This window comes from Dendrobium catenatum, unplaced genomic scaffold (genome assembly GCF_001605985.2).
Source record: "Dendrobium catenatum unplaced genomic scaffold, ASM160598v2 fragScaff_scaffold_961, whole genome shotgun sequence".
NCBI classification, from domain to species: Eukaryota; Viridiplantae; Streptophyta; class Magnoliopsida; order Asparagales; family Orchidaceae; genus Dendrobium; species Dendrobium catenatum.
In genome coordinates this window covers 180,471-193,168 of record NW_021319423.1, presented here as the reverse complement: position 1 = coordinate 193,168, position 12,698 = coordinate 180,471, and the positions used below count along the sequence as shown (strand labels likewise).

The window sequence follows — 12,698 nt, the reverse complement described above, 5'->3', positions numbered from 1 at the left end:
GGTTTGTGGACAGTGTCATCCATTGAAAAGAACAAAGGACTCATTGAGCATTTGCTGCAGTATGGTTCTTTAAAGTCAAATAAAGTGGCTGAAGTGATGGAAACCATTGACAGGGGATTATTTGTACCGGATGGCAACCCACCATATTCTGATAGCCCGATGCCCATAGGTTATAATGCAACAATATCAGCACCTCATATGCATGCAACTTGTCTTGAATTGTTAAAGGATCATCTTAAGCCAGGCATGCGTGCCCTTGATGTGGGCTCAGGTGAATATCTTGTATCTTAATGGTGATACACTTTTTTCAAATTTAATATGCAACTCGATTTCTAGTTCATATTCAATCAAAGAAGTTCCATGTATTTATTCTTTTTACTATCTAGTGCGTAGAAATTTAATTTCATAATGAATATTTGTGACCTAGTCTTGGAAGGGCTGATCTCAGGCTTTCATTTGCTGTGGTGAGAGGCTAATAATATGGGGGGCCACACTTTAGTGATTGAAATAGTTTTATTTGAGTTGGTGGTTGAAAGGAAGGGGTCGGCAACATTAGATAGGCTGTATTGGCATGATAAGACATGCTGAATTGTAACAAATACTGCCCATTTAATTTGATAAGGGAAGACCTGATCAGCGAAAGGTGCCTCACGAATATGACCATCTGGAAAAAAAATGGTTAGAATTAGGGAGGCAACAAATATAATAGGTTGTGGGTTTGATTGAACAACAGCTATGTGAACCTTACATGTTATAGCTATAGTATCCTTTCCAGAGAGAGGATGATCATCAGATATAAAATCAGGGGTGTGTCATACTATGGGTCTTCACTTTTTATTGTATTGGCCAAGTCAGCAATATATGAGATAGGAGGTGGAGAAGAATCATTAGTCGAGAAATCAGTAGTAGGTGTGTTAATGAATAGGTGTGGTGGAGTATCTGATGGACCGGCTCCCAGACCCTTGCGGGTCTACAGGAGGCGGAAGGGGGGGGCTTCCGGTCCGGGTGAGCAAAGGGGGTTTTGTTCTTCCTCTCATTCTTCTTGTTTTGGATTAACTTTGATTTGGTGGAGAAATATCATCCTAGAAGGAAAATTAGGGCAAACCCTAATTTGTGAAACCTAAGGCGTATCAGTATCATATAGGTTATAATCATAGTTTTCTATGGTAGGTGCATCAGAAATATGTAACTAAGAGCAAAAGAATTGTGCAGGTGTGTGAAATAGTGGGTGGGTAATTGTTAAGCTTCTTGGCATCCAAGAAGGGAGGACACCTTTAGAGTAGGTGTAGACTCCAAGAGAAGAAGAGGGGAAAGAGATAAATCATAATTTTTCATTCCATAACCCTTTCCTTACAGTAGAGAGGTATTTATACTAATTAGGTTGATCATGCTTACAATATAGAATCAGTCTGCCAAAATAAAAAACTAAAAATAAAATAAAATAAATAAGTTTGTGCTTAATACATATGAATATACCAATTGGTTAGATGATTTTATTTGTTCACTCTATGTTGTTGTTATAGTGTTGATGTGAAATGTTTTTTTTTCTTTCTTCTTCTTTGGTAGACTTTTAATGCTTGTAGGCTGATCTTTCATATTTGTAGCCCATGCTTGACAATTTGAATGTATAATTTTGGAATCCATTATAATGTGTTGTTGTTTAACATTCTCGTCATCATGGAAAATAACATTGTCCTCAAGTTTGAGAGAAGGAAAAGGTGAAAAGAGTGATGCAAAATTTTCCCACGTGGCATCATCCGGTAGATTTAATTTCCATTGCAATAGTACTTGATGATGATGCTAGCCGCAAAGTTGTGTAATGTTGGAAGCTAAAATGGCATAAGATATTGATACAATTTTTTTGTTGATTTGACTCGGATTGAGTCGAATCGGACCCAATTAGGCTCGATTGAGTTCGGTCAACTCAATTAAACCCATATCTATTCAAATTAAACCCAAATTAAATCAATCAAATCAATCAAAATCGAACTCGATTCGAACTCAATTTAAGCCTAATCGATTCAATTTAAATCCAATTGACCTTCCAAATCAAGAAATTCAATCCAACGAAAAAAACGAAATTCAATCCAACGACTTTGATTAGTTTAAAATTGGATAGCTATGTTGCATGTCTAATCCCAGGATTTTTAAGATCTTCAATATAGCTAGAGTAGGCCGAGGGTCAATTTGTCTGAACCAAGAGAAATTATTCTGTGCGGAGTCCAAATGGGAACAATCGTCCAGACAGTGAGTGTACATATACTTTGTACATAGTGTACACATTGTGTGCCACATTTATGGGAGTTGTTCAATTAGGGCTCTCATATGCATACTTAGGAAACAAATTTTGAGAGGAAGATTGGGAGAGCATTTATTCATTCATTCCATCTCCCTGTAGGCATCTTGGATGGAACGAGAGAGAGCCGAATGTGTGTGAGAGAGAGAGAGACCGAGAAAGGTAGAATCGATCTTCTGGGAGCTGCGATTTGGAGCCGGGCATGACCTGTCTTTTTCTACTTGTTGCCTGAAGAAATAGAGAGAAAATCCCTCACTTCCTTCAACATCCAAAGAAGATCGAGTGGCAGACGAGCGCAAAGACCCTTCTTCGTGCATCCATGGAAGATCTAGCAGCTCTCTTGCATGTGCTAGGGTCGAGCAAGGGGAGGCCGATTGCCATTTGAATCTTTCTTCCAAAACTCACTGAAATACAAGTGTAAGCAAAGGGATTCTTCCTCTTTGAGAAAATTGTCTCCGAAGAGCTTGTGACAACGTAGGCAACATCCAAAGCAGCTTGGACGACAACCCTTGCACGTTACAGTCACCTTTACCTCTTCAAGGTAAATATGCTATGACCGGAACCGTTAGACACTAGTTTCGGCGAGGTAAACCCTTAAAACATAGCAAACCTTGTGTCTCTTAGTCTTAGTGGATGTGTTTGACACTTCCAAACAAATAGTCAGTTTTTGTTGTCCAAAAAATCTCTCTGGCCAAAACAGTGGAAATGCGATGATTTTCACTTGTTTGCTCTCATGTGAGCCGAAAAAAGAAAGTGATGAGCATCGAGTCATTGTATTTGTGCCCAACAACCTCCAAATGCATGAATTTGCACTCATATTGCATCTCTGTCCGTCACCTACCACAAAACCTAGATTTTGTGGGTCATTGGATTCAAATTTAGTGGTCATACACCTATCCAAATTAAAATGCATATTATAGGTCATTTGCCAAGCCTCATATGTTTTTCAACTAAGATTTGCAGAGTGTGTAAGCATACCCATTTAATTCCAAGCATTGATGAAGCTAATTGAGAGTATATTATGGGCCCTCAAAGGTTCTTAGACGATATTCCATTTCATTTTGGAAACTATTCAGGCTTATTTATGTAGTTTTCAAATCTAATGGTTAAATGAACTGATAAACAACATACGCACGAGAAAGTTCTTAAACTTACAACTCATTCAAATTATATGCATTTTTCATTCAAATATAGATCATTATAAACATTATATACAATAATAAGAATGTGCATATGTTGAGGCCTATGAACTTTCATGAAATTTTGCAAATGCTTGAAGGTAAATTTAATCAATTTAGAAAGCCCCAAACTATTGTGAGACTCTTCATTGACCTCCTAAGGTCTATGTTTTAAGACCCATAAAGTGCATGATTGATTAAATTCATGTCCAACACTTCGCAAAGTTGAGAAACATAGACTTGATTGCTCTAAATTGCTAAATTTCTTGAAATGTAAATCACCTACAAGCATTCATTAAATCATATCAAATCGACCTTAAAATTTCTTAAAAGTTGTAGGAATGAATCTTCCCTATTCAAATGAATTCAAAACATTCAAAACCAAAAATAGGAGCTCTCTTTTAGGAGTTTTTCTTTCTTGTGCACGATGTTTTGGAACTTCCTAAAATTCCAAACACTTCATGGCATTGATTTTAGGAGCTTGGGACCAAATCTTATGCAGTCTACCTCATTTGTTGAAACATAAAATCTACAATCAATCATTTCCCCTAGGCATAGGACCCAAATCTTACTCTTCATTTACTTAGCCCCAAATTAGGTAAATAAATATCTCTTTTTAAACTTCAAAAGTTGAAAAAATATTCCCAATCTTAATTCCACTTAGAATTAAACTCCATCAAAAATAGCCTAACTCTCCCAAGCATCTTAGTAGATCCACCCATTCCGTGATTAGTCTAATCCCACACACAAGCCATCATTAGTTGGGAGGCTAATATAATTATCTCACACTGCTAGATATTGCATTTGCAATTGGCTCAATAAGCCAATAAATTCATTTCCATCTAAAGAACATCTTAGAATAGTTTAGGAATTTGATGTTGATAGAGGAAGAGAAGGCATTCAAAAATATCATGACGATCAATCCATAGTTGGAAATTTTTTATTTTTATTTAATTTAATGTATAATTGCTACTAACAACCTCTATTTTGTAGTAGATTCTTATTAGATTTTAGTCACGTGGTTTATACAATTATTTATGTAACCTTCTTATAGGGTTGTATCTCAACCTCACTTACAAATTGGATTGCAGAGGTTATATTTATGATAGAGATTATTATCACTAGTTTTATAATTTTAAGCAATAAAAATCACAGGCTCCCTCCTCCTCTCTTTCTCTCTCCCTCTCTCTCTCTCTTTCTTATTCCATAAAGATCCAAGTATCTCCATGAATAGATTTGTATTCAACTAGCGAAGTATTGCTATTGAATTTATGTGGATTGATATGAAATATAAACATGGTAATATTTTTCATTCAATGAATATATGAAACTAGCAACATGATTAATTTAGATATTTCAAACAATAATAACAACATCAAGCCTTTATCCCACTATGTGCGATTCGCTACATGATTCATTTTTCTCCATTGTATCCTGTTAAGAGTTAAATTCTGATTTAAATCGAATAAAAATGTCATTTTTAATATTTTTTAACCAAATCTTTTTAGGTCTACCTCTACCTTTCTTAACATATGTCAAATCTAATTCATCTACTCTCCTAACCGGGTCATCAGAAGACTGACGTTTTATGTGACCAAACCATCAAAGGCAACCCTCACTAATTTTATCTGCATCGGAGCTATTCCAACCTTTTCATGTATATACTCGTTTTGTATCTTGTCTCTAAGAGTATAGCCACTCATCCACTGAGCATCCTCATCTCTGAAACACTTAACTTAATATTATGCTTCACTTTTAATGGTCAGCATTTTGCGCCATAAAGCATTACAGGTCTCACCGCCATCTTATAAAATTTTCACTTAAGTTTGAATCGTACTTTTCTATCACAAAAAAAGCCTGATGCATTCCTCAACTTCACCAACCCACTTGAATTCTACTAATAATATTGCCATCTATTTCACCATCACTCTGAACAATAGACCCAATATATCTAAAATGTGTACTTTTATTAATGGCTTGATCGCTTAAAATTACAAACCCTTGCTAGATCTATTACTACTTAAATTACACTCCATGTATTCAGTTTTAGATCTACTCAAGCGAAAACCTTTAAATTCTAAAGTTGACCTCCATAATTGAAGTTTACCTTCAACGCTTTCTAGTCTTATCAACAAGAAGAATATCATAAAGCAAAAAATATACACCAGAGTGCATCCTCTTGCAAATGTCTAGTAAGAACATCCATGACTAAAGCAAAACGATATGGGCTTAAGGCTAATCCTTGATGTAATCCAAATGTAATAGAAAAATATTTGTTCATACCTCCTTGTTTTTGAACACAAGTAACAACTACTATATGCATATCCTTAATGGCTTGAATATAAAAATAACTAACCCCTTTCTTTTCTAGAACTCTCCTTAGACTTCTCTTGGAGCTTTATTATATGTTTTATCTAAATCAGTAAAAATCATATGTAAATCCTCCTTATTCTCTCTATATTTCTCCATAAAATCTCTCAATAAATGTATAGCTTCCATGATAGACATACCCAGCATGAATCCAAATTGATTTTGAGAAACATTAGTATCACGATATAACATATGCTCCAAAACTCTCTCCTATAGTTTTAAAGTATGACACATCAACTTAATTCGTCTATAATTCGCACAATCTTGTGCATCAACTTTATTCTTAAAAATAAGAATCAACACACTCATTCTCCACTAATATGTCATTTTTTTAGTCATTAAAATAATATTAAAAAGTTTAGTAAGCAAAAAAATTCCTTCATCTCCTAAACATTTCCACACCTCTATTGGAATATCATCAGGTCCAACAGTTTTTTCACATTTCTTTTTCTTTAAAACTTCTCTAACTTCAATTTTACTAATAAGTTGATGAAAACAAAAATCTTTATTTTCATTTAGAGTGCTAAGGTCACTAAAGTCAATCGTATTTTCACAATCTTCATTAAAATGCTTAGCAAAATATCTCATCAACCTTTGTTAAATATCCTCTTCTAAAAAAAATACTTTTTGATTTTCATCTTTAATGCACTTCACTTGAACTAAATCCTTACTACTCCTATCTATTTATTTGGCTAACTTATACATATATATATTTTCCCCTATTTTGTATCTAATTTATTATATAAATCATTAATATCAAAATTCTTTGCATCACAGATTGCTTTCTTAGATTCCTTATAGATCTCTTTATATCTTTTTATAATTTTCATAGTTTTTACATCTAAACCAATTTTTATAATAAAGTTTTTTATTATTTATCTTTTCTTACATATTTTGATTCCGCCAACTATTTTTACTATTATGAGTTTTTTCTTTTGATACTTTAATATTCTTAATATTACAAGCTGCTTTTCCTATGTACATTAGCTTTTTCATGCAAAGACAAATCAAAAATATTTTTATTAGTTTAATTTAAATACCTCCCATCTAATTCTAGAACAACATTTTACTTTATTTTTCATATTCTACCCCTTCATCTTAAAGCCCAAAAATAATAAGTGATGTTGGATACATAAATTTTCACTCAAGAATAGCTTTACAATGTTTGCAATCTAAACGATTTATATTTTCTATATGAAAATAATCAATTTGAGTTTTATTATATTCATTTTTATAAGTGATGAGACGCTCATCTCCTTTCTTAAATAAGATATTAGCAACTACAAAATTATAAGCTACAACAAAAATAATTAGTCTTATCAACTTTATTAGTCGCTTTAAACTCGTAGCCACCAAGAATTCTTTTAAAATCCTCTATCTATATATGAACATGTCCATTTAAATCTCCTCCAATAAAAACAACATATTGCTTCTAGGAAACACCCTAGCATTAACATAATGTATTAAATGATTCATATCATGATTATGTGACAAGTTTTATGCTGACTATCGTCTACCTAATGCAGTCCTCAACTTTTTTCATCAAGGACTTCGAATCTGGCAATGACAGTATTCAATATGATGTGTTTGAATATTCTGCAATATTTAAAGGCTATGTAACTATATATTATTTAGCTGTAGGCTGGTAGATTATTATTATATATTTCATTAAAGGCCTTTGGTGAGAAATTCAAGATTAAAGCTACAATTCCCCAAAAATACTAGACGACTTTATTTAAAGCTTCGGATATTGAGTATTACAATTTTCATCCTATTAGAGTTTTTGGAAGTGTGCTTCATACTCTTAAAAGAACATGCAGTAAAATCGCACCCTAAGCATGTCACACCACTCATGCCTATTGAAGAATCTATAGTTACGAATACTTTTTTTTTTAAATCATGCTAGCTCCTTTGCTTCTATTTGCACTACTAGGCAACTTGAAATGATTATATATGCCCTGAAAATTAATTATTAGTAGGCATTAAAGTGTAAAAGAGGCCTATCTATGAGCTATATAGATTGATTTTAAAAACATTTTTCCTAAAAACATTTAACAGCATTTTACCTAGAGCTCATGTTAGTATTCCAATGGCCTTTCGCTGCAGGGAGTGGTTGCTTGACGGCATGCTTTGCAATGATGGTTGGGCCAGACGGTCACGCTGCTGGGGTAGAACACATCCCTGAGCTAGTTGCTGTGTCAATTGAAAATATAAATAGAAGTGCAGCAGCGCCACTGTTGGATGGAGGTTCTCTCTCTCTACATGTTTCTGGTATGGTTTGCGAGAATTATATATATATCTTCTCTTTAATCTTTTTGTTCATGTGCTGGTTTTAGGAATATAGGTGTAATATTTCGGCCTGTCCAATCATTTCGTTTATTGCGCGTGTAAGATGCCTTCTTGAAACTGCAAAATTAGTTAATAAGACCATGATATTTAAATATACTGTATTTCTGAACACATTTCACTTTTATCTACACTATTTTGATTCTATTCAAGGCTGCATGCATGGTTTGGGATAATCAACCTGCTCTTTGATGGAGGGTGCATTGGGGACTTTGGTGTGCAGTTATGAGTTGAGTAATTTTATTTGATGTGAGAAAATGTAAGAACCTAATGTAAGTGATTTGAGCCTAGAAGGCTTTGAGAAGTTAGAGATTCAATATTGACCAAAATCTTCCAAAGAGTAGTGGGATTTGGGCAGATTTTGTGTAGAGCTTAAGAGAGAGGTATGAAGGGAAATATGATGGATTTAGGTATTTTATGAATAACTTAGGATATTAGTAAAATGATGGAAGTATTGTTAGGAGTTTTGATGCGGAAGTTGTTGACTTGCTGTATCAAAACAAAAAAAATCAAAATAAAATAACATACTTGCTCTCTGCCTCTACCACGTCGCATGTCTCAGACACGACCGCGACGATCTCCCCACGTCGCATGCACGATACATTCGTGTCGTTAAATATTGAGAGGAAATGAGGTCTCCGGCCTCTTAGACCTTTTTCTCTCGCTTTCGCTTCCTCCTTCGTGGCTCGACGACTTCGCTCCTTTCGACGACTCTCTCTTCCGGTCGGACGGGAAGTCACGACATTTCGGCGGAAGTAACAAGGGAGCCCGCTCGCTGTGAAGTTAATTTTCTCCCGATCGCACATTCCCTTGGCTCCTTCGACGACTTTCCTTCCCTGTCGAATCGGAATACCTACATGTTGTTCGGAAGCAGTACGGCAGCTCACTCGTGCGAAGATAACTTTCTCCTGATCCCTCGCTCTCGCACTCCTCCGGCTCCTTTCGGCTGTTCGACGTCACTCCTCAGACGACTTTCCATTCCCGTTGGATAAGAAGTTAGAACATTTTGATTGGAAGCAAGTAGGAGGAGCCCGCTTGCTGTGTAGGTAACTTTCTCCCTTTGGTAAGCTCTTCGGCCTAATCCCGTGAACCCGCTGAACAGAGAGAGTGGAGAGGGAGAGATTAGATTTTTTTTTATTAATTGTATTAATTAATTGCTCCTCTTCCGTCTCGATCCACGAGCCTCTGTCGCCGACCCCGAAGGTATGATCTCTAAAACTCAGGTTCTCATTTTCGTTGTTTGCGACGGACCAACAAACCCCATATACGCGCTCTCGTAGCACGGTGGGCGGAAAACCCGGTCCGACGCCTACGACGAGGCAGGCAATCTCCTAAAACTCCAAATTCCATCCTCAACATTTGTGCCAGACTGGAGAACCACCCATACGCGCTCTAGTAGCACGGTAGGAGGAAGCCCAGTGCGACCCATACGACGAAGTGGGTAAGTCCTATACACGCTCTTGTAGCGTGGTGGGGAGATTCACTTGTGCTCTCGTGCGGATATCGCTGAAGGTCCCATACACGCTCTTGTAGCGTGGTGGCATGAAAATTTGTACGGTCATGGTGTCTAAGGACACCTACCATACATGCTCGAGTAGCGTGGTGGGAAGGCCCAGCTCCCCTACTTTTCCCCGAACGGGGGATACGCCGAGGGTGTTGCCGAAATTTTCACTGAAATGTACAAAGACTGAACAATTTGAAGACATCATTTGAGCAACAATACGAAGGACAACAAAAGACTCGTACTTGAACTGAAAGTATAGAACTTGGACTCGAATGAACATGAATAGAGGGCTTGTGGACTTGAACCTGAACAAAATTCAAATGATTAATAAAGGCCTGAACCAATAAAATAAAACCAAGTCAGAACTGAAATTCAAATCAATTTGAATGTGTAATTGAATCTACAAGACCACTTGAACTTGTATTCTGGATTCGAACATTAATGGCTTGAACAATTTGAACACAAGCGAATACTTGAGTTGGACAGAAGGGGACCTATACTCGAGCTTGTGGACTTGATAGAATTCAAACTTCAAAATGACACAAAAGTTAGCTCAAATGAGTAATGAAATATTTGAATCTAAATGAAACAAGTTAGAACTTGAACTTGAGCTGAATTTTAAGCAAGTTTGACTTAAGCTTTTCATATTCAAGCTCGAATGAATAAGGGACCCGTACATGAGTTAGTTGCAAGCTTTGGCATGCATTAACTTGCATCGATCATCTCAATTGAGAGGCGAATGAATGAAGACATCAAGCTTAGCGTGAACGAGGGATAATGTGTGGCATTTACATTAACCATTGCAAATGAATGTGACTAAGATGCAACAGATGCGAGCACCTGCGAGTTTTAGGAAGGATATTGCAACATCTTCATCACCAATTTCAAGGAACAAACAGTCACACTACAAGACCTCGATGCATAAACTCCTACGACAGTCCTTACAGTGCTTGTTGATTGAAGAAGGCAATACTGTCACCTGATAGTAAAAGACCCGCCCTACAAGCAAAGACAATCAGCAAACCCACCTGAGATTGATGAAAGGTGGACGTGATATAAGGACAATGGGTCTTCTACGAACATCTCTAGAAGGTCGTAGTGGATACAGCGGTCCCTCGCCAGCAAACATAAGCCACTTGTGGACAACAACAGTGGGTACTTCGTAAGCATAACGAACCACTGTTGGCACAAGTACAAATGTCATCTACAACAACGGTGACCAAGATCTACGAACACATCGGGTATAAAGACAGCTCGATGTACGAAAAAGGACACCTCCTGGCGGAATGGAAGAGACGTTTGAACAATTAGAATGAGACTTCTTAGTGTTCCAAAGTTTCTTCCTGGTCCCATCCTTAGGAAGAAAACAATTCTGGTGTCTACAAACGCCGGAAGTAACAACTCTACTACACTAAAGACCCCAAAAGGGATTCTTTTCAAGGCAATGGTCACGAGCTTCAAAGAAGACCCTCCCCGGTGAATGAAAAAAAGGGGAGTCAACATCAAGACGATGGGATGCCTCACGTCATCAGATTATTTCCACCGGATCCGCAACACTCCTACTAGCGGACAGAAGGCGTGTACAAGCTCTCAAATGAAAAGTTGTGTGCACTCAAATGACAGTTACCTGCACAACTACAACTATTTCAAAATGCCCCCGTACAAGTTCACCGTAGTTTGTATACACATAGGTACACAAGGGATAAATACAATCTCGACCCGTATGGGCCCAAACGAATGTATTACTGGTACACATGTGATGCCTAGGGATACTGCGCGGGTCGATAAGTAAATTCAAATTCGAACACAATCATTCTATATGAATCAATAGGAGTCGACAACGTTCGAACCTTTAAACAAAAATATGGTTGTGGCGACTTTTATATTTGTTTTAATACATTCATATTAGGCCTTCAAGGCCTATAATCAAGAGAATTTACTAAATAAAGGCACAAATCCTATGGAACCCAATCCTCATAAGCAAATAAATAGGAGTATACAAGGTTAAAACCATCGGATAAATATACGTTCACGATGCTGACCGGGATATTTATTTAATACATTCATATTAGGCCTTCAAGGCCTTTAACAAAAGAGATTCATTCAACAGTGGGACATAAAGCCTACGAGAAACACTATCCTCGGTCAACAACTCGGCGGAGTTGACAAGGTTCAATCAACAAAAGAGAAATAATCACAAACCCCCAATGATGGCCGTGTTGTAATCTAAATCGGAGGGGTTATTTACAAATATTTTCAAATGTCTCCAAAAAATTTGTTGAGTCTAGTGAATAGGTTGTTAAACCTAAGTTAATGTCCCAAAGCTACCAAGAGGGGGGTGAATTGGTATTTAAAAAATTATCCTTCTTTTAGATAAGTTGAACCGAAAATAAACTTTAATTAATTTTTATAAAAAGTTTTTCAACCACAACTTTTTAAACAAAAGAAAATGCAGAAAATAAAAAGTAGTAAAAATAAACGACACAAGATTTATAGTGGTTCGTCTAAACCAGACCTACATCCACTCCCCAGAGGCAACAATCTGAGTATTGGCACTAATACCAATAGTGTCTCTCCTTTTGCACCCACACAAGGTGGAGAAGCCTTTACAAATCTCTTTTCACCAACTACCCGATGCGGCAGAGAACCAGTCGTCCTTTTACACTATCCCTAGTGTTGGCAGAGAACCCTTCGTCCTTTCACACTCTCCTAGTGTGGGCAGAGAACCCTTCGTCCTTATCATACTCTCCTAGTGTGGGCAGAGAACCCTTCGTCCTTTCACACTCTCCTAGTGTGGTCAGAGAACCCGATCTCCTTGACAGATCTCCCTCACAAGAATCTAGAAGGAAGAAAGAAAAGAGTGAAGTAATCTCAAAATCACAAGTAGGAAATCTTACCTTTGAACATCAAGCGAAGCCTTCCACGCTCAAGTGGTAGGAATCCTCCTTTGAATGCTCTCTCACACTCTCTCCTTAACTCTTCTTCAATAAGCTACGAAGATCAA

At 36.8% G+C, this 12,698-nt stretch overlaps 1 protein-coding gene across 1 annotated transcript in view; it reads left to right on the top strand.

The window, feature by feature from the left end:
• Positions 1 to 12,698, top strand: part of LOC110109739 (protein-L-isoaspartate O-methyltransferase-like) — a gene marked incomplete at its 5' end in the record, with an annotated part of 23,984 nt that continues 11,286 nt past the window's right edge. The window contains 2 exon segments of the mRNA XM_028697521.1: positions 1 to 271; positions 7,951 to 8,115. Of these exon segments, the coding sequence (XP_028553354.1) occupies positions 1 to 271; positions 7,951 to 8,115 (436 nt within the window).